The 24,179-nt window shown below is 66.2% G+C and overlaps 5 protein-coding genes across 5 annotated transcripts; 2 read left to right on the top strand and 3 right to left on the bottom strand.

The window, feature by feature from the left end:
- Positions 1-354: 354 nt before the first annotated feature.
- On the bottom strand, positions 355-1,392 carry MJAP1_003039 (uncharacterized protein; the record flags this gene model as incomplete). Its single annotated transcript, XM_060266971.1, has 1 exon — positions 355-1,392. The coding sequence occupies one exon, from the start codon at positions 1,390-1,392 to the stop codon at positions 355-357; it is 1,038 nt and encodes a 345-aa protein (XP_060122954.1).
- A 1,044-nt stretch (positions 1,393-2,436) lies between these two features.
- On the top strand, positions 2,437-5,061 carry PWP2 (U3 snoRNP protein; the record flags this gene model as incomplete). The annotated part of the gene is made up of 1 exon (XM_060266970.1): positions 2,437-5,061. One exon carries the CDS (start codon positions 2,437-2,439, stop codon positions 5,059-5,061), a length of 2,625 nt encoding a protein of 874 aa, XP_060122953.1.
- A 25-nt stretch (positions 5,062-5,086) lies between these two features.
- Positions 5,087-6,604, bottom strand: HAS1 (RNA helicase; the record flags this gene model as incomplete). The annotated part of the gene is made up of 1 exon (XM_060266969.1): positions 5,087-6,604. One exon carries the CDS (start codon positions 6,602-6,604, stop codon positions 5,087-5,089), a length of 1,518 nt encoding a protein of 505 aa, XP_060122952.1.
- A 71-nt stretch (positions 6,605-6,675) lies between these two features.
- Positions 6,676-9,489, top strand: UTP21 (rRNA-processing protein utp21; the record flags this gene model as incomplete). The annotated part of the gene is made up of 1 exon (XM_060266968.1): positions 6,676-9,489. One exon carries the CDS (start codon positions 6,676-6,678, stop codon positions 9,487-9,489), a length of 2,814 nt encoding a protein of 937 aa, XP_060122951.1.
- Positions 9,490-9,498: 9 nt separating this feature from the next.
- On the bottom strand, positions 9,499-24,171 carry MJAP1_003035 (uncharacterized protein; the record flags this gene model as incomplete). The annotated part of the gene is made up of 1 exon (XM_060266967.1): positions 9,499-24,171. One exon carries the CDS (start codon positions 24,169-24,171, stop codon positions 9,499-9,501), a length of 14,673 nt encoding a protein of 4,890 aa, XP_060122950.1.
- Between the last annotated feature and the right edge of the window lie 8 nt (positions 24,172-24,179).

Genomic DNA, 24,179 nt, shown 5'->3' with positions numbered 1-24,179 from the left:
CACGCCGGAGCACTGGGCAATGGATGCACGATACGCGTGCAGAGGAGCAAGGATCTGCCAGGGGCTCGATCCGCGTTATACCAAAGCGCCGCGAGGGGCGATGTGCTCGACGAGGGAGGAGGCAAAATGCAACTGCCTGCAATAAGCCTTCTTTGAAGCCTGCGGTCCACGGCTGCAATGCCCGGGCTCCTGCAGGGAGCCATGGCTGCAGCTTCCTGCGTAGAATTTAGCAGATACATACATACAAGTGGAGCTTGCTGCAGCCAGGCAAGGGGAACTCTACCCCTGCAGAAATTCGCGCATTTTGAGTAACCTCCACCCTGCAAGGGAGGACTACCGCAGTTTTAGTACGATCTACAAAGGGTCCGTGCGCACCGATCGCGCCGCGGCGAGCGCGTGGGCCAGCGTGGTATGGTAGGTGGAAAACTTGTGGAGCTCGTGCGTGAGGTAGGAATACCGACGATCCCAGTTCTCTAGCGCTTTTTGACGAGCAGCGGCGTTGGATCCCCATAGTTCAAGCATGGCCTGACGCACTTGGGTGTGCTCGCTCAGCGCCTGCTCGAGGTTGGCTTTGTGCCGCGCCAGCTGCGTGCATTGCACCTGGGGTTCACGGTCGCTGGGCCATAGCGGCGCAGAGGGTACGACCCAGTCGCTGAGCTGCTCACGGGGCTCGCTGCGGCTCGACCGAAAGAGGCGCACGAGCGCACGCCAGGGCTTGCGCGGCGCCAAGGGGGGGGACGGCGCGCGCCCGACTTCATTCCAGCCGAAGTTGGTGTGGCTGGGCTCATCCTGCTGAGGGATGCAACTCTGCTCTGCAGCACACAGATTACACAGCTCGGCCCATCGCCGCGTCTCGCCATCGTCGCTCGCTTGGAATCGGCGGACGGTGGAGTCGGCGAGGACGAGGTCAAAGGCATGGTGCATGCCGGGCGTGACGACCGGCACGAGTTTGGCAAGCGTATGGACGAGAGCATAGTGCTCCACTGCACCCTCGTCCGATGTTTCGTCTTTGTAGGGGCCCTCGTCGGTTTCATAGAGACGCAGCGAGCCGTTTCGAAGCTCTGCCCAGTAGACCGCAGAGGCACGCGGGCGGAAACGCCGCTTGGCCCCAAGGCTTGTATGCGCCAAGTAGCCACGCAGATGGCGTGGCGGCGGCGTGGCAATAGCAGGCACACTGGGGCTTTTACGTACGCTGCTCTGGCTTTTGGGGAGCGGCGCAGGGCGGAAGGTGGTATTTTGCGCCGCTCGTTCAGGCGGACGTGCGTCAACGAGAGACAGGTCCGCAGACGGTCCAACAGGCGACCCAGAAGCCTCGGGCTCGAGTGCGCGTGTCCCGAGCGAGGTTACTGGGCGTGTCTCGAGCACGAACGAGGAACGAGTAGGCAGCGACATGCCGAGCGACGAAGCAGGGCGTGCAGAACGGTCGTTCACGACAGCGCCTCCGAGCATAGGAAGCGCCTGCAGCCCAAGTAACGGAGGAAGCGCTCCGTGCACTGTTGGAGCCTCTGACGCGCTCCAAGGGGCTGGAGCATCGGAAGCGGCCGTGACACGCGTGCCGCTGACCTCGGCAGGCATTGCCGCCCGGGCGCCGTCTACCGGAGGCAGTGCGATAACGTCCGGGGCCCGCGGGGAAACAAGAGCATCTTTGGGTTCCTGTGTCTGCTCCTCAACGGCCTCGTTGGGACCGGTTTCCGCGCCCATGGGCACACAAGTCCTGTTGGTATTGGTCGGCACCATGATTCCATTTTCCTCCAGAGGCACCTCCTTCGAAACGAAGAGCGCTGCAGGATCTTTTGTTTCACCAACTCCTTCTTCTCCGTGCAGCTCGCTCTCGGGCGACGCGACTGCCGGAAAGTACTCGTTCGAAGCCGGGGCTGTCCAGAGTCCGATCGGCGTCCCGCTTGCGCTGCTGTCCGACACAGCGAGCGACGAGACCGGACGGCGGCGCATTCCCAGCCTCATCTGGAACGGCGGCGTATCCCGTCCGTCACTCATGGATGACGACGCGCGCCGCGGCTGAACGAGGCCTCGGATCCTGCTCATGGACCGAGTCGTGCCCAGTTCCGGGGCTGTCGACAGCGAAGACACGCGCCCATCGCTGTATCCTCTCTCCATAACGACCGGAGATGACACGTTCCGCAACCGCGTCGGCGCTCGGGGCCGTGTCCAGCGCGGCGCGCTTTCCGAAGTCGGTGTCCCACTCCACTCTTCCTGTGCGATGCCCGGCGTAAGCGACCAGCGCCTGGTGCCAGGAGTGAGCACCGCCTCGTCGAAGCTCTCTACCGACATTTCGCTTGGGTATCGGGGAGGAACAGCATCGCGCAGCGGCGCGTTTTCCGGGGCCGACTCGCGGTCCATCCCAGGTCCGAGCGCCCTCGTGGTGGAGCGTGGTGGAGTGCTGACTCAGCACGAAAAAAGTACGTTTGTCGAGCGACGATGAAGTCCTCCTTCAAGTTCTCGAACCTATGCGGTACGGTGTACCAGCAAGGAAACGTGCAATTTGGTGGTGATGGGGACACAATGTACTCTCCCGTCGGCAACCGCCTCTCGGTTTTCCACCTCGTTCGCAATACCTCGTTTACGCTCCCGTTTGAGACACGCAAGCCGATTGCGCGTGTCGCCGTCTCGCCTGCGAACCCCAGCTTGGTGCTGGTCGCAGACGAAGACGGGCATGCACTGTTGATGAATGTGACGCGTCGTGCGCTGCTGGCGCACATGAGCTTCAAGCTGCCGGTGCGCGATGCGCAGTTCTCGCCCGACGGCCGCTACCTTGCCGTGACGCACGGCACGCAGGTCCAGGTGTGGCAGACGCCGAGCGTGCTTGTGCGTGAGTTTGCGCCGTTCGTGCTGCACCGCACGTACGTCGGCCACTTTGACGACGTCCTGAGCATCACATGGTCCAAGAGCGGCCGCTTTTTCCTGAGCACCTCGAAGGATATGTCGGCGCGCCTCTTTTCGCTGGATCCGCTGCCCGGCTTCCGCCCCAAGACCTTTACTGGCCACCGCGATGCGGTGATTGAGGCGTTCTTCTCGCTGGACGAGCGCACGATCTACACCGTTTCGCGCGACGGCGCCTGCCTTACCTGGGCGGCGAAAGAGTCGGACGAGGGCGAGATGAGGCAGGACGAAGCGAGCGACGGCGACGCGGGCGCGGCGGCTGCCATGACCGCGCCAGAGAACCGTATCGCCTTTACGCGCTGGGGCGTGATGCAGCGCAACTATTTCCACCAGGCGAATACGCAGGTGGTCTGTGCCGCTTTCCACGCCGGCACCTCGCGCCTGGTCGTTGGCTTCAGCAGCGGCCTCTTTTCGCTGTGGGATCTGCCGGATTTCCAGGCGGTGCACACGCTGAGCATCAGCCAGGAAAAAATTACCAGTGTCGCCATCAACCACACAGGCGAGTGGCTCGCGTTTGGCGCGCAAAAGCTCGGCCAGCTGCTGGTGTGGGAGTGGGCGAGCGAGTCGTACATTCTCAAGCAGCAAGGGCACTTTTACGATATGAACACGGTCGCCTTTGCGCAGGACGGCCAGATGGCCGTGACCGGCGGCGACGACGGCAAAGTGAAGCTGTGGAACACCACCTCGGGCTTTTGCACCGTGACCTTTTCCGACCACACCGCGCCGGTGTCGTGCGTGGAGTTTGCCAAGCAGGGCCAGGTGCTCTTTAGCGCGAGCCTCGACGGAACGGTGCGTGCGTACGATTTGGTGCGCTACCGCAACTTTCGCACATTCACCAGCCCGAATCCCGTGCAGTTTGTGAGTCTTGCGGTGGACCCCTCGGGCGAAGTCGTGTGTGCTGGCAGCTCGGACATCTTTGAGACGTACATGTGGAGCGTGCAGACCGGCAAGCTCCTCGAGATTCTTGCGGGGCACGAAGGGCCAGTGACTGCGCTGGCGTTTGATCCCGCCGGCAGCGGCCTCCTTGCGAGCACCAGCTGGGACCGCTCGGTGCGTCTCTGGGAAGTGTTTAAGCGCAGCGGCGCGACCGAGGCGATGCAGCTCAACGCCGAAGGCCTTGCGCTCGCCTTCCGTCCCGACGGCCACGAAGTGTGCGCCGCAACGCTCGACGGGCAGCTCACCTTCTTTGACGCGCAGAGCGGCGCGTCGAAAGGCGTGCTCGACTGCCGCCGCGACATTTCCGGTGGCCGCAGCATCAACGACAAGGTCGCGCGGCGCAACAATGCGGCCGGAGCGGCGTTTACGAGCATCTGCTACTCTGCCGACGGCTCGTGCGTCCTCGCCGGTGGCAATGCGAACTATGTGTGCCTGTACGACGTCAAGGAAAAGGTCCTGCTCAAGCGCTGGACGCTCAGCCTGAATGTCGCGCTCGACGGGACGCAGGACCGCCTCGACTCGCGCCAGGTCACCGATGCGGGCCACGTCGAGCTGATCAATGACCTGTCCGACGAAGAGGATCTGACGCTTGCCGAGCGTGCCGACAAGAGTCTGCCGGGCGCGCAGCGCGGCGACCTGAGCAAGCGGTCTACGCGCCCCCTCGCCCGCTCCAAGTGCGTCCGTTTCTCGCCCACCGGGCAGTGCTGGGCGGCGGCGTCGACGAGCGGCCTGCTGCTATACAGCCTCGACGACCAGGCGACCTTTGACCCCACCGACCTGGACATGGACCTTACGCCCCAGGCCGTGCGCAGTGCGTCGCTCCAAGGCGATGCGCTGCTGGCCGTGCTCGGCGCGCTGCGCCTCAACGACCCAACGCTCCTGGCGGAAGTCTACGAGCGCGTGAAGCCGCAAGAGATTGTGCTTGTGGCGACGCAGCTGCCGCTCGTCTACCTCTCCCAGATGCTGCAGCTGGTCGCAACGCGCCTCGACCCCACGAGCGCGAGCCCGCACGTGGAGTTCCACTTGCAGTGGCTCACGGCGCTCTTTAATGCGCACGGCGCCGAGATCCGCGCGCGGAGCAGCACGCTCTATGCGCCTGTGCTGCGTGCGGTGCAGATGGCGCTGAACGAGCTGCGTGCCAACGTCAAGACGACGTGCGACCGCAACACCTCGTCGATGCTCTATGTCTTTAACGGCGTCGCGACGCGGCGGGCAGAGGAGCTGTGATACCCAGTAGCAATACTATACAAGCCTATGCACGGCCCATGCGCGGACGCTTCTGCGGCTGGTCCTCTTCGCTGCCGCGCTTCTGGCCGGCGCTCTTGAGGCCCGTGCCGAGTGTCACGTTGACCTTGGGCGGCGTCGCGAAGCCAAATGCCTTGGCGACCTTCGCGAGGTCGAGTGCGTTGATATCGTAGATCCGCTTAAGCGAGTACGAGCCGTACGCCTGGATGTACGAGCGGTAGCCCTCCTTGGCAGATTGGTGCAGGTAGTAGTTCTTGGCAATGAGTTTCTCGAGCTGGCTCTGTACGTTGGCGATCTTGTTCGGGGGGAAGGAATACTCGTTGAGCGGCACCTTGGCCACCTTGAGGAAGCGCAGGAAGCCCAGCTCACTCGGCAAGAGGAACAGGAGCGAGCGGCCGCCCTTGCCGCCACGCGCCGTGCGGCCGACGCGGTGGATATAGTCGCGCGGGTCGTCCGGCGGGTCGAACTGGATGATCCAGTCGACCGCGGGAATGTCGAGGCCACGCGCCGCTACATCCGTACACAGAAGCGTGCCGCCCTTCGCATTACAGAACTCGAAAAAGGTCGTGCTGCGCTTTTGCTGCTTCTGCTTGCCGTGCAGGTCGAGGACCGGCACGTCGATATAGTTGAGCAGCTCGCCGTAGTACTTGACGCTGTTGCACGAGTTCATAAACACGATAATCTTCTTGCCCGCGTTGCGCTTCAGGAAGGTAAAGAGGAGCAGGAAGCGCTTGTCGCTGTCGCACACGACGTAGCCCTGCTCGAGCTTCGACACGGTCGAGGCGGCGAGCTGCTGGTGCACGTTGATATAGAGAGGGCCGGGGCGCAGCGAAATACGCGCGAGGTCCTGTACCTTGGTCGTTTGCGTCGCCGAAAAGAGCATCGACTGGCGGTTGTCGTTCGGGAGAATACGCACAATCTGGCGCATCTCGTCCTCAAAACCAATCTCAAGGATACGGTCAGCCTCGTCAATGATGAGCGCTTTCAGGTTGCTAAAGACGAAGCCTTTTGTGTTTTGCAGATGGTCGAGCAGGCGACCGGGCGTCGCAACAATCAAGTTGACACCCTTCTGCAGCTTGTCGGCCTCTGCACGGCGGTTGGCACCGCCCATAATGATACCGAGCGTCTGGCTGTGGTGCGCCATGAGCTCTTTTGCCACACCAAAGATTTGCAGCGCCAGCTCGCGCGTCGGCGCGATAATCACCGCGCCCGTGCCGTTGCGCGGCTTGAACTTGAGGCGGTGCAGCATCTCGATCGCAGGGATCAAGAACGCGAGCGTCTTTCCACTACCCGTCTGCGCAGCACCCAGCACATCCTTGCCGGCAAGCAGCGGGGGGATACAGCGGCTCTGCACCTCGGTCATCGTCTTGAATCCCATCGTATCGAGCGCACGCTGCGTCGGCTGCGTCAGCTCCACCGACGAGAACGGAAGACGCTCCGTCTCCTGCGTCGACTGCTGCGCGGCATCGGCATGCAGCTCACGCTCGAGCTTCGCCTCCTCGGCATCCGGCTTGTGCGCCTGCATCGTCGTCCAAAAAAAAGGCGGCAGGAAAAATGGCTGAGTCAGCATTTTTTGCTCGTGCTCCGCCTTCCGTGATGGCCGTACAACGAGAGAAGCGCGCCAAGGGCGAAGCGGCGCCGGCCGCGGCGCCGGAAGCGCTCGCGAAGCGCACGCCGCTCTACACGCCGTTCCGCGCGTTGGGCTACGTCTCGAACGGCGTGCCGTTTGTGATGCAGGTGCGTTTTGGCGGCAAGGACGCCAAGACGCCAGACGTGAACGTCGTGACGTGCGTCGGCGACGCTTGGGCGATGTGGAATGCAGACCGCATGACGCTCTTGTTCGTGGGGCCGATGCTCCAGCATGCAATTAGCAGCATGGCGATCTCGACGTCGCCGGATAGCCTCCTCGCGGCCGCAGGACCGACCGTGCATCGGTACGTGCGCGGCCGCGAAGTCGCGGCGTACGAGACAGAGGACGAGGCACTTCTCGGACAGCTCATTGTGTTTGGCGACTATGTCGTTGCACTCGCCGCGGATGGGCACGCGGCATACGTATGGAGCCTGGCGACCAACGAGCTCCTCCAGACGCTCGACTTTGCCGGATGGACTGCGTCGTGCGTCGTGCACCCTGCAACCTACCTCAACAAGGTCGTTATTGGCGGTGCAGACGGCAGCGTGCAGCTGTGGAACGTGCGCACCGGACAGCACATCCACACCTTTGGCGCTAAGCAGATCCGAGGGACGCCCGCGGGGGTCGTGAGCGTGACGCAGTCGCCGGCCGTCGACGTGCTCGCCGTGGCCTATGCGGACGGCGACGTTGTTATGCTCGACGTGCGCTTGGGCAACAAGCTCTTTACCGTGCACGTCGACGGCGGCCTCGCCACGGGGTGCATCGCTTTTCGCACGGATGGCGAGGCACACACGCTCGCGGTGGCGACGCGCGCCGGCTCGCTCGTCCTCTTTGACCTTGCGGCGGCCGCAGAGGAGGACGGCGCGCCGCGTTTGCTGCACTCGGTGCAGCACGCGCACGACGGCGCGATCGGCGCGATCGAGTTCGTGCCGGGCCAGCCGCTCCTTATTTCGAGCGGCGCAGACAATGCGGTGAAGCAGTGGTTCTTTGAGTCGCCTACGCTTCCTCCCCGCCTGCTCAAGTTCCGCAGCGGGCACGCACTGCCCCCTCATATTATTCGGTACTATGGCGAGGACGGCCGCAGCATGCTGACGGCCTCGCGCGACAAGAGCGTGCGCTCGCTTTCGGTGGTGCGCGACAGCCGCTCGTTCGAGCTGAGCCAGGGCTCGGTCGAGAGCCGCGCTTCGAAGCTCGACGTGGATGCAACGTCGCTCAAGCTCCCCCCTGTCTCGTCGCTGTCGTACAGCACGACGCGCTCGCGCGACTGGGACGACGTCTTGACGACGCACGCCAACGATCGCTACGCACACACCTGGACGGTGCGCGACAAGCACATGAACAAGTCGCCGCTCAGCGCCGCACGCACCAAGAAGAGCATGGCGACCGGCACGGCTGCGTGCGTGAGCGCGTGCGGCAACTTTGCCCTGATCGGCACGAGCAAGGGCGCGGTCGAAATGTACAACATGCAGAGCCACCTCTACCGCCGCACGTTTGCGACTGGCAGCGAGGCCCCGGTGACGGATATCGCGTGCGACGCGGTGAATGCAGTCGCGCTCGTCAGCACACAGGAGCCCGTGCTGCACCTTTTCGACTTCCACACCGGCCAGCGCACTGCGAGTGTCGCGATGCCCGCGCCGATCGCGGCGCTGCGCCTGCACCGCGAGTCGAACCTCGTCGCGGCGCTCGGCGAAGACCTCGAGCTGTACGTCCTCGACCTCGAGACGCAGCGCGTTGCGCGTCGCTTTGGCGGCTTCCGTGGCCGTCTTTTGGACGCTGCTTTCTCCGCAGACGGCCGCTGGATCGTGACGTGCAGCACGGACAGCGTCGTGCGCACCTTTGACATTGCGACCGCGCAGCTCATCGACGCGTTCCGCACGCCGAGCATCGCGACGAGCGTCGCCTTCTCGCCGCTCGGCGACTTTTTGGCCACCGCGCATGTGGACAGCGTCGGGGTGCACCTGTGGGTGAACCGCGCGCAGTTTGCGCCAGTGCCGCTGCGTGCGCTGCCGATCGGCGAGGCGGCCGCGGAGCGCGACGCTGCGCTGCCGACCATGCAAGGCGCGGCGCTCGACGAGGCGCCGGATGCCGACATTGGCGAGCCGGAGCTCCAGCGCACCTATACCAGCCCGCCGCAGCTTGAAGGCGCCGACGGGCCGCTGCTTACGCTGAGCACCATGCCCCGCTCGCGCTGGATCACGCTGCTGCACCTCGACACGATTCGGCAGCGCAACAAGCCGACCGAGGCGCCGAAAAAGCCGGAAAAGGCGCCCTTCTTCCTCGACACGGGCAACCGCGCGCCGCTTGGTGAGGCCGCGCCGATGCCAGAGGACGATGCGCCGATGTCGCACCGCACACACACCCCGATCGCGGTCGAGTCGGCGTTCGAGCGCCGCTTGCGCGTCGCGGTCGAGGCCGAGGACGTCGCGGCGCTCTTTACCTATCTCCACACGCTCTCCGCGCCGCAGCTCGACGTGGCGATCCGCTCGCTCGAGACGCCGGCGCAGCAGACGCTGTTTTTGCAGGCGCTTGCGCTGCGTCTGCGTGCGCAGCGCGACTGGGAGGCGGTGCAGGCGATGCTCGCCGTGTTCCTTGCGGTGCACGCCGAGGGGGTGCAGCAGTACGCTGCGGACCCGAGCAACGGCGACGAGGAGGGCGCGGCGCTGGGCCTGGCGCTGCGCACGCTCCTGGCCGAGCAGCAGCGCGAGAGCGCACGCGTCCTCCAGTCGCTCGACTACTGCATGGGCACGCTGTCGTTCTTACGCAATGTTCCGCTCTTGTAAAGTACATAGCTATGCGTCGCGAATCTTTTCGGCCCACTGCCGTAGCGTGCTCGCAAGCACACCGGGGAGGGCGTGCACGTCCCGTACAATGACGTAGGAGTCAAAGGGGAACGTGTCAATGTACCGCTTCATCTCCAGCTGGAGCTTGCCGGCGGCATCGGTGTGGTAGGAGACTTGGTTCATACTCAGAATCGAGCTGCGGGGCGGGCCGCTTCCACTCGTGTCCTCTGCCGCGTCGACCACGACAAAGACGAGCATCACGCGCTCGGCCATCGCACGGCGGATCTGCGCACGCAGCCGCTCGTGGTCCTGGCACACACCGTCCGAGATGATGATCTGCAGCTGCCACAGATCGGCGCCGCTCGCAGACGCGCGCGTCTCGCGCGCGGTGCGCAGCGTCTGCAGACTCGAGGAGAGCAGCGCGTGGACGTCGGTCGAGGTCTGGTCGAAGCGCAGCTTGCTCAGAATCTGACCGCCGTGCGCATCGCTAAAGGACGCCGCCCCAAAATCGTGCAGCATCTCGACCTGCTCACCAAAGCGGCAGACGGCCACATCGCCGACCTCGAGGCGCATCAGCGCACCCGTGACCAGCGCAAGCGTCTGGTAGGCCAGGTGGATATTGCGCCCTTCCGCCATACTCTTGCTGTCGTCGATCGCCAGCAGGACTTGGTACTCGCGCGCACTCGGCTTGGTGCGACGCAGCCAGATCTTGTCTTTGGCAAAGTCGGACGCAATGTAGGGGATGATCTTGCGCAGATTCAGGCGCTTGCCGGTGCGGAAGTCGCCGTTCAGGCGCGTCGCGAGCGTGGGGGCGAGGATCAGGCGCAGCTGCTCACACAGGCCAAACGCAAGGTCCATCGTCAGCGTGGAGTAGGCGCGCCACAGCTCAGCGGCATGCGCCACATCGGAATCCGAGGCACGGAAGGTGGCAAGAGCGGCCTCGACGTGCTCGTCGGCTTCGGCACGCTCCTCTTCGGGGAGAGGGTCCATCGTCTCGTGCTCGGCCTCCACGTCGCCGCCCTCCTCGGCGCTTTGCTGCTGCACATCGGTCGAGGTGAGCGCACCATCGGCGGCGGTGCCGGTCGCGGCGCCAGACGCATCGGTCGTGTCGGGCATTTCGCGCGGCGCCTCGCTCGTGGGCTGCGGCGCATCGTCCATCACCTCGGGCGCGTCTTCGTGCACCGGGGGGGCATCGCCCTCGTCGAGCGACAGCTGGCGCATGGCCTGCGCTTGCTGCTCGCTCGCAACACCGAGTGCTTGAGCATCAGCGTCGTCGTCGTGCGCAACGTGTTCGACATCGCCGGCCTCGGGCATTCCGTCGTCGGCATGCGGCTCATTCGCATCGCGTGCCTCGCGGATCGCCGCCATATCGCGGCGGAACTGCTCGAGAGAGTCGCCGAGACTCTGCACGGGGTTCGCACGCTCAGCATCCGTGGCGTCATCCGCATGCGTCTCGGCATCTGCGCCAGCGTCCATCGGCGCGCCCCCGGTCTGGGGGGCGGTCTGCCCGGCATCGCTCGCGCCACCGGCCGCACGCTCTTGCGCACCTGACGCGCCGCCAGCATCGTTGCCGTCGCCGTCCGCGTCGGTGTTCATGTCGTCGGTCATGTCGCCGAGCGTGCGCTGCGCCGACTGCGGCTTGGCATGGGGTGCTTGCGCCGCGGGCTCGGACTCGGGCGCTGTACGCCCGTCCAAGGGATCTTGCTTGGTCTCGGGCGCGCCGGCTTGGCCTGGCTCGGTTTCCTGGGGCTCGGCGCCGCGCTGCTCGGGCTGCTCCGCGGCGCCTTCGCCGGCTTCGTCCTTGGTATCCTCTTGGGCATCGTCGTGGGCATCGTCGGCCTCGTCCTTGGCCGCATCGGCCTCGTCCTTGCCTTCGTCTGCGCCGTCGGCCTCGTCGCCGTCGCCCTCCGGCTTCACATCTTCGCTCACTTCGGCATTCTCCTCCGTCTCCTCGCCGTCGCCGCCGCGGTCCGCACCCCGTTCGTCCTGGTCGTCCACAGAGAGTTCCGAGCCCGAGTCGTGTGCGTCGCCTTGCTGCTGGGTATCCATATCATCGTCGCTCCACTCTTCTTCGTCCTCTTTCTCGCCTTCGCCGTCGTCCATGTCCAAATCGTCGAGCTGCATCTCTTGCTGCTCGGCCTCATTGTCCAGTTCGCGGCCCAGGCCGTCGTGCTTGTCGGGCATGTCTTCGAGCTCCGGCTCGGCTTCGGCCTCGGCGGCTTCGGCCTCGTCCTGCTCGGCGTCGGCGCCGTCAGCGTCGTCACCTTGCTCGGCGTCGTCACCCTGCTCGTCCTTCTGCTGGCCCTCTTCGCCACGCTCGGCGGCGTGCTCGCGATCGTCCTGAGCACCGCCGCCGGCTTCGCTTTCACCCTGCGCCTCTTGGGGCTCGTCGCCCCACATCTTTTCGTCGACGGCGTCAGGGTCGAGGGGATCGACATCGCCGACCTCGTCCTCAATTTCATTCTCTTCGTCTTGTTGTTCGTCGCCTTCGCCATCTTCCTCGCCGCGCTCGCCGTCGACACTCTGGGCATCGCCTTGGAGCTCGTCGGTCTCGCGCGCCTTGTCTTCGCCTTGCGTCTCGTCTTGAGGTCCCTCTTCGTCGTTCTGAAGCTCCTCCATCGGCTCATCGTCTTGCAGGGTATCGCTGATGTCCTTGGCACCAGTGCCGTCGCCAAGACCAGTGCCGCCCTCGAGCTGCTCGCCGCCTTCGGCATCCGCATCGTTCGTCTGCGTGTCCTCCTCGGGAGGCGTGCAGAAACCACGCATCGCAAGGGTGTGCACAATCGTACACAGGACAAGGCATAGACGCGCGAGCGAGCGGTACATGAGCGACACACTCTGCATGTGCGCAAAGAGCATGCGGCTGTACGACGCCAGGAAAGGCGCCACATCGCGCACCGCTTGTACACCCGCCGCGCCGCCCGCCACAATCTGGTGCACGCTGTCGGCAAGCTGCTCGGGACGCAGAATACGCTCCACGGCCTGCAGACGCGCGTACTCGTCGAGCACGGCGCGGTCGGGCAGGTCGGCCTGCGGCGCTTGCGGCGCATCGCGCAGCTCCTGCGCCACGACTAGCACGGAGCTGCGGACTCGGTCGACCGCGGCCTGCGCCTCGTCTGCGTTTTTGGCGACGGGCGCAAGCGCGGGCAGCGGCCGCGTCTCGAGCCAAGCACACGTAGGAATTGTGAGCATCTGGAGCGCAGGTGTGCGCTCGCCGGCGGCCGTGAGCGCGGCATGGACGTCGTGCACGAGCTTGGCACTGCGTCCGATCATTGCGGCCTCTTCGTCCGTGCACACACGCAGGTCAGCGGCGCGCATGAGCGTGAGCGTGTGGTGAATAGATTCGCCGAGCACCTTGGCCTCGTCCTTGAGGTGGACGAGTGCCTCGAGCTCGAGCGAGCCGCCCATAGGCGAGACACGGACGTGGAGCGGTGCGGCCTTCTGCACTTCGGCCAGCGCGCACTGCACACGCTGCAGCGTATCGTAGTGTGTCGCAAACGACTCGGCATCAGCCAGAGGGTGCAGCGCAGCGGCCGCGCTCAGCTCACCCAAGCGCTGCTCCAGCGCCCACACACCTTGTGCGGCCTTGGCAAAAGTACCGAGGCGCAGGAGGATGCGTGTCGCGACAAATGCACCATGTTCCACCGAGCCCAACGCACGCTGAAGCTCGGCGATGCCGACATCGCCTTGCGGCGCATGCACAGCAGTGCGCAAGCGCTCGAGCTGGGCAAGGAGCGCCGAGTGGTACTGCTGCGTAGCCGGAATGCCCAGCGCTGCATTGTGCTGCGTCTCGGCGATACGGGGCACCGAGTACGCACGCAACGCGTCGCGGTTCTCTGCCACGACCTCGGTGGTGGTGAATGGACTGAGACCGATCCGGCGCAGCGCCTTGAGCAGGTCGGACCAAGCGCGGCGCTTTTGCGTCGCGAGGCTCTTGATCTGCTTTGCATTCTCTTCCGTAGAGAATGCGGGCGTCTGCTGGCTCAGCTCGTCGGCCGTATCGAGGATCTCGGTTGCAAACGCACGCACGTCCGAGCTGACATGCACCGAGCGCAGCTGGGGGAAGAGCGTGCGGTCACACAGCGCATAGAGCTGGCGCAATGTGCGGTTCGCGTGCTGCAGGTGCTTGGGCCGCGATGTGTCGATCGCGGCCTCGTCGCCTTCCGGCGCAGTCAGCTCCGACAATCCATTCCACCCCTCCTCGCCGGGCCCCAGTAGTGCACGTACGGCCATCGGGGGGCGTGCGTCGGCCGCGCGCGCCAGCAGCGCATCTGCAGGCTCTTGAAGCAGCCCGCGGAACTTGCGCAGCGTGCGGTGCAGATACGTGTGTGTCTTTTGCGCGCTCTGACGCAACGAGTACACGTTCACGTCCTTCCACGTTGCGAGCTTCACATAGTCCATCACCTCGCGCTCGAGCAGCTGGCGCCCCTTGGCCAGGTGCTCGCTGACGGCCGGCACAAACTGCGCATAGTACTTGGCGACGTTATGGCACACTGTGCCGACGCGTGCGTGGCTCGTGCTCATGTACAAACCCATTGCATCGAGCAAGCGCAGGCGCGCTGCCAGCTGCCCGATCGGGCTCTGACGCACGTACGTCTCGAGGAGCGCAAGTAGTTCCTTGAGTGTCGTCGCCTCGTCGCCATCGCACGCGCGTGTCAGCGCCTCGTACAGCGAGAAGAAGAAGGGCGCGACACGCCCCTCTTCGGTGGCCGCCTCGGCGTCGAGCAGATGCGCCCACTCGCCGAGCTCCATGCGGCGCCATGCGACGACGAGCGCAATGAGCTCTTGCGCATTGTCGCGCAAGGACGTTGCACTGCTTGCGTACGTCTCCCAGTCGTCAACATGCGTCAAGAGCTGCTCGACTGCCGCAAGGACACGCGCAACCGGACTGTGCATACCGAGCTGCGCGACACGCGCACAGCGCTCGTGGAGCTGCTGCAATTGCACCTGCTCGGGGTAGGCCACATGCAGATCCTTGACCCGCTGCGCAAGACGCTCGAGCACAGGCGCAAGCTGCGCCATGGTTTCGGTGTCGGCATCGTGGTAAAAGTTGCGGCGCTTGGGCGGCGGCGACGTGCGCTCGTCCAGCAGCGCGAGCTGCAGCGCGGCGCTTGCCGCATCCAGAGGCGCAGGCAGCGACTCGGCACGCTGCGAAAGATGTCGCACCAGCGCAGCACGCTGCGCGGCAAATACGTCGGCCGCATCGAGCGCCGTACGCACGCACGGCACCGCGATCGTCTGCGAAAAGAGGGCGAGGTGTAGCTCGTAAACAAGCACGACCGACGCCTCGTCGAGCGCAAGCTTCTCGTGCTTCTGCTCCTCCTCCTGCTCCTCCAGCACATCTTCATAGACAGGGAAGAGTGCACGCTTCTCCGCAGCGAGCTTCTCCTCATCGTCGTCCGTGCCGCGGTAGGTATAGAGCTGCGCCGAGGCAGCGGCCTTGTCGGCGAGCGTGTCGCGCTGGTGCGCCCACACACGATACAGCGACTCGTAGAGCGCATCGACGTTGGGCGCAGGCGCACATACGACCTCGGCCTCGTACACGGCCGCGGCCAGCGACGTAATCAGCTCCGAGACGCTCGCCGCTTTTTCGGTCCGCAGCGCCTGCGATGCCGCGGCGGCTGGGAACTGGGCGGCATCGCGCAGGATGCGGTGGGTACGGCGCGAGGGCGCGGCCGACGCACACATGCCAAGACCGAGGCGCGCCTGGTCCAACGCAAGGAGCACAGGTGCAACCAGGTCCGGCATATCCGTGTACTGCCGCTGCAGGCGCTGCGCAAACGCCGCAATCGACGCTTGGACCGTCGCCTGCTGCTCGCTCGCACGCTCGGCCTTGGCGCCGAGCGCATCGACGAGCGGGCGCATGCGTGCGGGCGCCAGGACCTGCGCCGCGAACGAGGCGAGTTCCTGGTGCAGGCGCGCAAGGCGCGCAGCATTCGGCGTGCGGTGCACGCGCGTCTGTGTAGCATCCGACGCGTGTGCGAGCGCGGCCTGCAATGCAAGCTCGAGCTCGTCGGTGACCGCGTTGCGCTTGTTGCCGGACGCCAGGTCTTCGGCGCTGTGCTCGATGCGCAGCGCCTCGTTCAACCGAGTCACGCGGAACGACGCATAGGTCGCGGCAGCGTGCGTCTCGGCGACCGGGTCGAGAGGAAGGTCGGGGAGGTACAGCGCAAGCGTCTGCGTCGCAAGGCCGACCCATGCCGCACCGAGCGCGTGCTCGCTCGGCGATGCGGCGCATGCAAGCGCATCGCGCAGGAACGACAACCACGACTCGAGTGCAGACGAGAGCGGCAGCGTCTTGGGCAGCACGGCGTGCACTGCTTCGACGGCCGCCGCCATCGCCTCGCGGTCGCTCCCGGCCGCGGCTCGGTGAAGCCCGTCCGCGAGCTCGTCCGTGTCCGGCACGGCCTTGAGCGCCTCGGCGAGTGCCGCACATAACCAAGCGACAAACGCCAGGAGGAGTGCGAGAAGCGACGCGAGGCGCGGCGTCTCTGCAGGTGCCATCGCCGTCGCGACGCTCGTGCTGAGCTGCTCGAGCTCGCGACAGTACTGCGGCCACGCAAAGAGCGACACGCGGTCGACGTGCACCGCACGCAGGACGTTGCGCAGGAGCGTCGCACTCAGCAGCGACGAGGCGCCGTCCACGCCCCACAGCGCACGCGCCGCGCGCAGCTGGGCGGGGGGCGTGTGCGCACACGGCGCGTCCGGCGCCCACAGCTGGAGCTGCGCCGGAACGAGGATCGCCGGTGCCATGCTGTGCTCGATACCGAGCGAGAGGAGCGTGCGCAGACGCGCGTCGCGCGGCAGCTTGGCCGGCGACACGGTCAGCGTCCAGGCCAGCACAGGGAGGACATGAGAGACATAGGCATACGTCGCCTCGTGCGCCTCTCCCTTGCGCTCTGCCAGCTGCATTTCGGACGCGAGCTGGGCGGCAAGGCCACACAGCTCCGTCTGCTGCTCTGGCGTCCAGGCATGGTCGGCGAGCGCCAGCGTGGCCATCAGCTCGAGCGCGGTGCGTGCCGTCTTTTGGGCGTGCGGCTGCCACGCAGCATGCTCGAGCTGCGCGAGCGCTGTGAGCGCCGCCGGGGGAATCTTGGGCAGGAGCATGGCCCATACAGCGTGCATCGCCGCGCCGCCAGCCGACGAGCGGGGTGCATGCATCGTGCGCAGGACAGCGTCGGCACGCTGCGTCGGCACGCCGTCGCCGTGTGCATCGCGCAGCGCAGTACGGATCGTGCGCAGAACGACGTGCACAAGCGAGTAGTCCGCGTCCTCGCCCTCGCACGCCTCGTGCAAAAAGTGCGCGGCATCGATGAGCGTGTGCAGTGCTGCGCTGCTCTCCTTTGCGGCAAGCGCCAGCGCGGGAATCGCGCCAAGGAGCGTCGGCAGCTCCGCGAGGAGCGGCGCGAGGTCGGGCGCGTGGCGCTTGGCTCGCGACAGGACCGACGGGCCTTCGTCGTCGACGGCCGCAAGGGCATGTTGCCGCAACGCTGCGCGGATGCGCAGTGCAATGCGGCTACCCACATCGTCGTCCGACGGCACAGGCGTACGGCGCAGGTCCGGGGGCAGCAGTGCAAGGAGCGCAGTGGGGTAGCCCTGCTGTGCAAGCACATTGTTGCGCTGGTGCACGGCTTCGGCGATGCCGTCATAGGCGATGGCGAGGCACGATGCGTGCTCTGCACCAACGGCCGTGTGCAGCGCCTGCTGCTGTGCAAGTGTAAGTACTTGCGCAGCGTGCACAAGCGCCGCCTCGGCAAGGTGCGGCAGCCATGCAAGGGTGTGTGCGATCGGCAGGCGGCCGACATCCACGAGCGGCGCAACAAGCGCCATCGCCGTGGGGTCCGGCACAGGCGCCTCGGCCGCGCCACTCAGACCGCGGCGCACGGCATGCGCAACGACGGCCGAGTGCATCGGGGACTCGCTCGCCAGCGCTGATGGGCACCGCGCCATCGGCGCAATGCGCGCGAGGTCTGGCGCGTCGAGGAACAGCTCCAAACCACGATTGCGCATCGCACGACTCAGCTCGCCGTGCTTCGGGTCGACGGTCATCAGCACGCGGAAATTGGGGTGCGGCTTCAGCTCGGGGATCGCGCCGTCGACCATACCCCGCTCGCTCAGGAGAAGAGTGCCGTTCGGCTCAAAGAGCGAGTTCAGACGGTCGAGCACCGAGGCGGAACACAGGTTCGCGTCCTCGAGAACGAGCCAGCGGCCTTCATTCGCAGCACGCACGAGCGGGCCGTCGACCCACGCAAACTGCCCTTGGCTCTCGCTGGGGCCAAAGGCCGCAGCCGCCGAGGAAAGGGCCGTGCGCTCCTCCTCCTCCAGGCCCGGGTGCGCGAGGAGCGACGCGATCGCCGCCGGCGCGTCCACCGCAAGCATGCGCTGTGCGTTCTCGAGCTGGGTTAGGAGCTCTGCAGCACCCGACATGCAGCGCAGGCGCGCGGCGGCCGCATGTACAATCTCTGTGGCCTGGCGACGAGCCGCGCGCTGGGCATGCACGACATCGTGCTGCTCAAACGAGCCCAAGAGGTCCATCGTGTCCGACGCAGCGCTGAGGCGCACCGCGTCGACCGCGACGCCAGCGAGGTCGGCAAGCATACGCACAAACGCCGACTTGCCTGCGCCCGTCGCGCCGGTCACGATCGTGAGCCACGCAAGACGCACGCTGTCGGCGGCTGCCTCGAGGCACGCGAGCTGCGTGGGAAGCACCGCGGTAGTGCTCGCTGCCGGAGGCAACGGCGCCATGCCGCGGTCGACCAGCGTGTGGCCCAACAAGGCATGGCTAGCGCCAATGTGCGGCGCCGGCGCGTCGAGCAGCGTACGGGCGTCGATGCCCATGTGCTTGGCGTACAGCGCGGCAGTGCGCACGCGGTCGCTTTCCGTACGGAAGCGGCGGGCGTACAGCGCGGCAAAGTGCGCGGTCGGATCGTGGGACGGCGAGCCGAGCGGCGCATGCATCAGCGCAAGCCAGCGCAGCAAGTCACGCAGATTAAACTCCCACGGCGCGCCGAAACGCGCGAGGCCGTCGTAGAGCGTCGCTTGCTGCAGCGCCGTGTTGAAGGCGACCATGCGTCCCAGCGCCTCGGCAGGGACGTCGGGGTATAGCTGTGCGCAAATCTCCTGGGCATCGGTCGCGTTGAGCTCGGCGACATGCACCTTTGTGAAACGGTTCAGGAGAGACTTGGGCAGGCCCTTGCGTGCGCCACCTTGGTGCTGGGGGTTCTGCGCCGCAAAGATCCGGAAGGAGGGGTGGCGCGCAAAGGTGCGCCCAATCTCGGCGACGTACACTGCGCCGCGGTGGTCGAGACAGGCATTCAGACCTTCCAGCACGGTCTGCGAGGCAAGGTTCATTTCGTCCAGCAACACCCAGTGCCCGGCCTGCATCGCCTCGAGGAACGCGGCAGGACGCCACGCAAACTCGCCGGGCTTGCCACCTTCGACGGGAAGCTCGGCGCCAAAGAGGTCGAGGAGCTCGGTCTGCTCCGACAAATTGATGCGTGTCAGCGGATTGTTGGTCATCGCCGCGAGGCTAGCAATGAGCGACGTCTTGCCGGCACCTGGGCTGCCTTCCAGCAGTACGCTGCGCTTCGGCACCGCACACGCACGCAGCACACGCATCGCATTCTCGGCAGTGGTCGGCGCGCTGAGTGCAAAGCGCACGTCCTTTGGCTTGCCTGCTTTTGGCAGGGAGAACGGGCCGACAAAGAGTGCCTCGTGCGTGTCCGTGACGCTGCGCAGTGCAGGCGCCGCAGGGTCAAACGTCGCCGGGGAAATTAGGCGGTTCACCTCGGCAATGCAGCGCGCACGCAGCTGTGCGAGGCCCGAGGGCGACATGGCCGCGGTCGCTGGCAGCGCACCGAGTCCGTCAATCACGACGAGCGCCGCGCCGTGCGCGAATGCGTCCGGGGGAGAAAGTGTGCCGCTAGCATGCATCGCGACCATGAACGATGCCCAGCTCAGCAGGTCGCGCACACCGAGGCCGGTATGCTCGGTGCCGCCCAGCTGCTTTGCGACAAACTGCACAAAGGCAAGAATCGGCTCGGTATACGCCCGCAGCTCCGGCACGTTCGCGGGCCACTGCGCATCGAGGATCGCGGCCTGGTCGGCGTGTGCGTCGACGGCCGGGACATAGATCTCGGTAAAACGGTTGCGCAGGGCGGGGCTCAGTTCCTTCTTGCCGTAGTCGCCACCCGGGTTCATCGTCGCGAGGATCTGGAAACCCGGCACGGCGGTGATCGCGAGGTCCTCGACGCGCCCTGCCTTTTCAGCCAGGACGAGCGTGCGCTCTTTTTCCAGCACACTGTTCAGGCGCTCCAGGACGGAGTCATCGGCGAGTGACACTTCGTCGAGCAGCATGTGGTCGCCCTGGCGCATCGCCTGCACGAGGGGCCCATCGCACCAGACAAACAGAGCCTGCGCGGCCTGGATCAGGTGCAGGGCCTCGTCGCGCTTCAGCGACGCATCGAGGCTCGCAAGTGTCGCTGACAGTGCATCGAGCGGAAGCTCGCCGACCTCGGCGCCGGCCGCTTCCACCGCAGCCGCACGCGCCGCAGCGACGCGCGCCGCACGGTCGCGCACCGGGCGCTGGCCACCGAGCAAGTCGGCGCTGTCCGTGTTTTGGTGGCAGTTGAACGAGTGCAGCGGGCGCCCAAACGCCGCCGACAGGATATCGCACACGGACGTCTTGCCTGCACCCGTCTCACCGACGAGCAGTACAGGCTCGTTGTACGCGAGCGCCACGGCGGCAAGGCACACGAGGCGCTGCATCGCGGCCGTCCACACGATGCCTTGTGCCGCGGCGGCGGCCTTGAGTGCAGCCGCGCGCTCGGTGCCGATTTGTGCCACGACCGTACTTGTGTCCGAGAGGTCGTAGAGTGCGGGCGTGACCTTGACACGCAGCACGTCCTCAAGCACAGACTGCACCGCCTCGCGGTCGCGGGGATTGCGTGCGCGCTCAGCCAGCAGCATGTAGCCGGTATCTGCGAGCTGCTCGTAGCCGACAGCGCCACGCGCGCCCCAGCGGAAGAGGTCACGAAGCGTTGCGAACGCGTGCTTGTTCTCAAACACACGGTCGGCCTGGCGGCGGCGCTGGAGCTCGCTAAAGACGGCCACAATCTTGGCCGCGTACGACGGCGCAATGCGGCAACGGTGCTCGAGGATGGTCGCGAGCTCCGTTTCTGGGACGTCGTCAAAGTGCAGCTCGACGAAACGGTTGCGCAAGGCCCGCGAAAGCATCTTGCGGCCGGCGTACGCGCCCGGCGGATTCTGCGTCGCAAAGAGCATAAATTGCGGGTGCGGCTTCACCACCTCGCCCGTCTCGGGGATGAGCAGCTCGCGGTTGTCGTCCAAAAGACGGTTGAGTGCCTCAAGCACGTCGGTCGGTGCAAGATTCAGCTCGTCCAGCACGATCCAGTCGCCACGCCGCAGCGCAGTGACAAGCAGGCCTTCTGTATAGACAAGCCGTCCCGAGGCATCCGACGCATAGGCGCCGAGGTACTCTTGCACGTCCGTGTGCTCGTGGTTATTAATGCGCACAAAGCGGTGGCCGGTGCGCCGCGCGAGGTACTCGACGGCGCTCGTCTTGCCGGCCGACGTCGGGCCCTGGATCAGCACCGGGCTCTGGCGCGTGACGAGCGTCCGTGCAAGGGCCGCGAGCTTCGCTTCGACGCTCGGCGTGCGCACGTACTCGGACGCGTCGTCCAGCGGCAGCGGCCCCGCCTCGAGCCAGAACGGGCCAAAGTTGACGTAGCCATCGCCGGGCCGCGGAGGGCAAAAGGTCGGTGCAAGCCGGCGGCGGTCTTTGGCGCGTGCGAGCAGATGCTGCTCGGTCGCCGCCACGAGCTTTTCCGCGCTCTTGTGATCGAGCAGTGTGCCGAATGCCATCGACACGCCCTCTGAGAGCGCGCGGCGCAGGCCGTACTGCGGCATGAGCGCCGCGGCAAAGGTCAGGGCACGCGCGAGCGTGCGCACCGAGTAATGGGGCCGCTCGTTGCATCCGTCTGCGAGCTCGTGTGCGGCAGCCTGGCGGCGCACATGGGTATACCACTCGGCAACGTCGAGCACAGCGGCCCGGTCGCCGACGGACGCCTCGCCAATGTACTGCGCGACGATGCTCACGAGCGCCTCGCGGTCCGAGTCGGGGCTCGGGACGTACAGCTCGGTGAAACGCGCGCGGAAAGCGCCCTGCAGGTCGCGCTTGCCAACGTCTGTCGCGGGGTTCATGCACGCAAACAGGCGGAAGTTGGGATGGCGTGGAATCGGCGCGAGGTCGCCGCGCTCGGTGAGCACGATACTGCTTTCGCGCGACTGCAGGAGCATCGACAGGCACTCGAGCGTTTCCGGCGCCGCAAGGTTGATCTCATCCAGCAGGATCCAGTGCCCGTGGCGAATCGCGTGCACGAGCGGCCCCTCGACGAAAGCAAAGACAAAGTGGCGCTGTTTGCTCGCGTGCACCGCTGCAAACGTACGTGCGTCGTCGCAGAATGCGTCCCACACAGCCGCCGCGTCGTGCGTGACGCGGCGCTTTTTGCGCACGTCGGCATCCGCGGCCGCGCGCGCCTGGGCGGCCATGCGCCCCGACTCTTGCCAGAGCGCCGCGAGACGCGCCCACTTGCCTTTGACGAGCGCCTTGCGCTCGGCATTGAGAAACTCGGCGTTGCGGCGCTCGGAAAAGGTCGAGGTAAAGAGCGCCGTCCAGCGGTCGTGCAGCGCCTGCGCCTGGAGCTTGGGATCCAGCGGCTTGTACGCACCGAGCAGATCGGCGCTCTCGGTCTGCTGGCTCATGTTGATTGCCGTAAGCGGCGTCTTGTACATCGACGCGAGGTGCTGCACCATACTCGTCTTGCCTGTACCCGTCTCGCCGACAAGCAGCACAGGCTCGGCCTGGTCAATGCACGCCGCGACGCGCTCCATGAGGATCAGCGTCGGCTTCGTCAGCGCGTACCGCGCTGAGCCCTGGCCGCCACTCGGCAGAGAGACGCGCCCGAGGCGCGGGGGCGTGGAATGCACGAGCTCGGGAATGCGCTGCTCGAGCGCCCACCGCGCACGCTCCGGCGAGACCTGCAGCGACTCGGCGAGCGTATACAGGAGCGCCGTGACGTACGGCGAGAGCGCCGCCCCCGGCGCGGCGTCCGGCATCGCCGCAAAGAACAGGTCGCACGCGTCGAGGAACACGCTCTCTTGCACGACTGGGTGCGAAAATAGGCTTTGTGGGCGCTGCGCCTCGATGCGTGCGCACCACTTGATCAGCTCGCGCAGTGTGACGCGGCGCAGGCCGGACGGCGCACCCGGCGCGCGCACGCCCTCGGCGACCGCTGCCCACGCACGCACGACGCTCGCGAGCTCGTCGCGGGGCAGCTGTGCCAGCGCAGGGAAGCGGTGCACGAGGATCGCGTCGACATCGTCCGGCGTTGGCGGCGGCATCGTGACCTCGCCCCAGTGCTCGCTTGTGGCAAACGGGGCAGTGCTCGTGCGTGTTGCAAACAAGGCAAAGCCCGGCGCGGCCTCGATCGTGCCGCGCGCGCCCAGATCGAGGCGGGGCCGCTCGCCGATCGCCTTGGTCGGTGCGAGTGCGTCTAGGAGCGGCGCAATGACGCTGAGCACGTCGCCTGATGCCTTGTCGATATCTTCCAGGAGCACCCACACGCCCTGGCGCACGGCACGCGCAAGTGCACCTTCGACCCACTCAAAGGTGCCTGGGCGCGTACTGCTCGAGACAAACGAGCCCAGGAGCTGCTTGCCGTCGACGCCGCTCTGATCACCGAGCTGGATCGAGAGGAGCGGCGGCGTGGGGCGAGCGCCGTGCAGGCGCTGTGCGAGGTGTGTAATGAGATGCGTCTTGCCGCATGCCGCCGGGCCGCTCAGCAGGAGCGGCAGACGCAGGCCAATGTGCAGCGCCGCGTCGCGCATCGGCTCGGCGAGGCCGGGCGTCTCGACAAATCCAGTCGATGGCGCAGCGTCCGGCGCGTAGAGGAGCACGCCGCCGACGCTTACAAGGCCCGGTGCAAGATGCGACTCGTCGACATATAGAGGGGCGTCGCTCGGAGGGAGCGCTTTGCATCCCTTCCAGAGCGCGTCGATGCGCTGCGCTTCGTGAACGGGAAGCACGCGCACGTCGCACACGCCCTCCAAAAGGGCCGGCGCGTCGCCGATCCACGTCGCGACAAGCGCCTCTTTAGAGCTCGGCGCGAGCCGCTCCTGCAGCGCGTAGACTTCCAGGGCGAGCAGGCGCAGCGCCGGTGCTTGCGTGGTATCTGAAAAGAGAGTATAGAGCGGCGCCGAGGGCCACTTGGCCAGCGACGGCGCCGCGCGCAGCAGGCGGTACTGCGCGAGAAGACGCTCCTGCGTCGTCTCGGTCAAGAGCCCATCCGGCCATGCCTGCTGAAAGAAGGGCTCGGCAAGCGGAAACAACTCCTCAAACGCACCGAGGAGCTGTGAAAAAGCGAGTGCCGCGCCGAGCGTATCGCGCGTCGCACGCGCGCAAAGATCCAAGAGCAGCGGGCGGAATGCGAGGGCGACCGACACGTCGCCCTGCGCGAGCAGGCCGGCAGCCTCGTCCAGCACGCCGACCACATCATCCGAGCCCTGCGCACACGAATGAATGCGTGGCGCATGTGCTGCTTGGCTCGCCGCCGCAGCAGCGAGCGCACACGGCCGCACGTCTATGCCGCACGTCCGATGCATGAAATGCG

This window comes from Malassezia japonica, chromosome 5 (assembly GCF_029542785.1).
Source record: "Malassezia japonica chromosome 5, complete sequence".
NCBI lineage: Eukaryota > Fungi > Basidiomycota > Malasseziomycetes > Malasseziales > Malasseziaceae > Malassezia > Malassezia japonica.
Note: the sequence above shows the minus strand (reverse complement) of the source record. Positions and strands in the feature narration are given on the sequence as shown.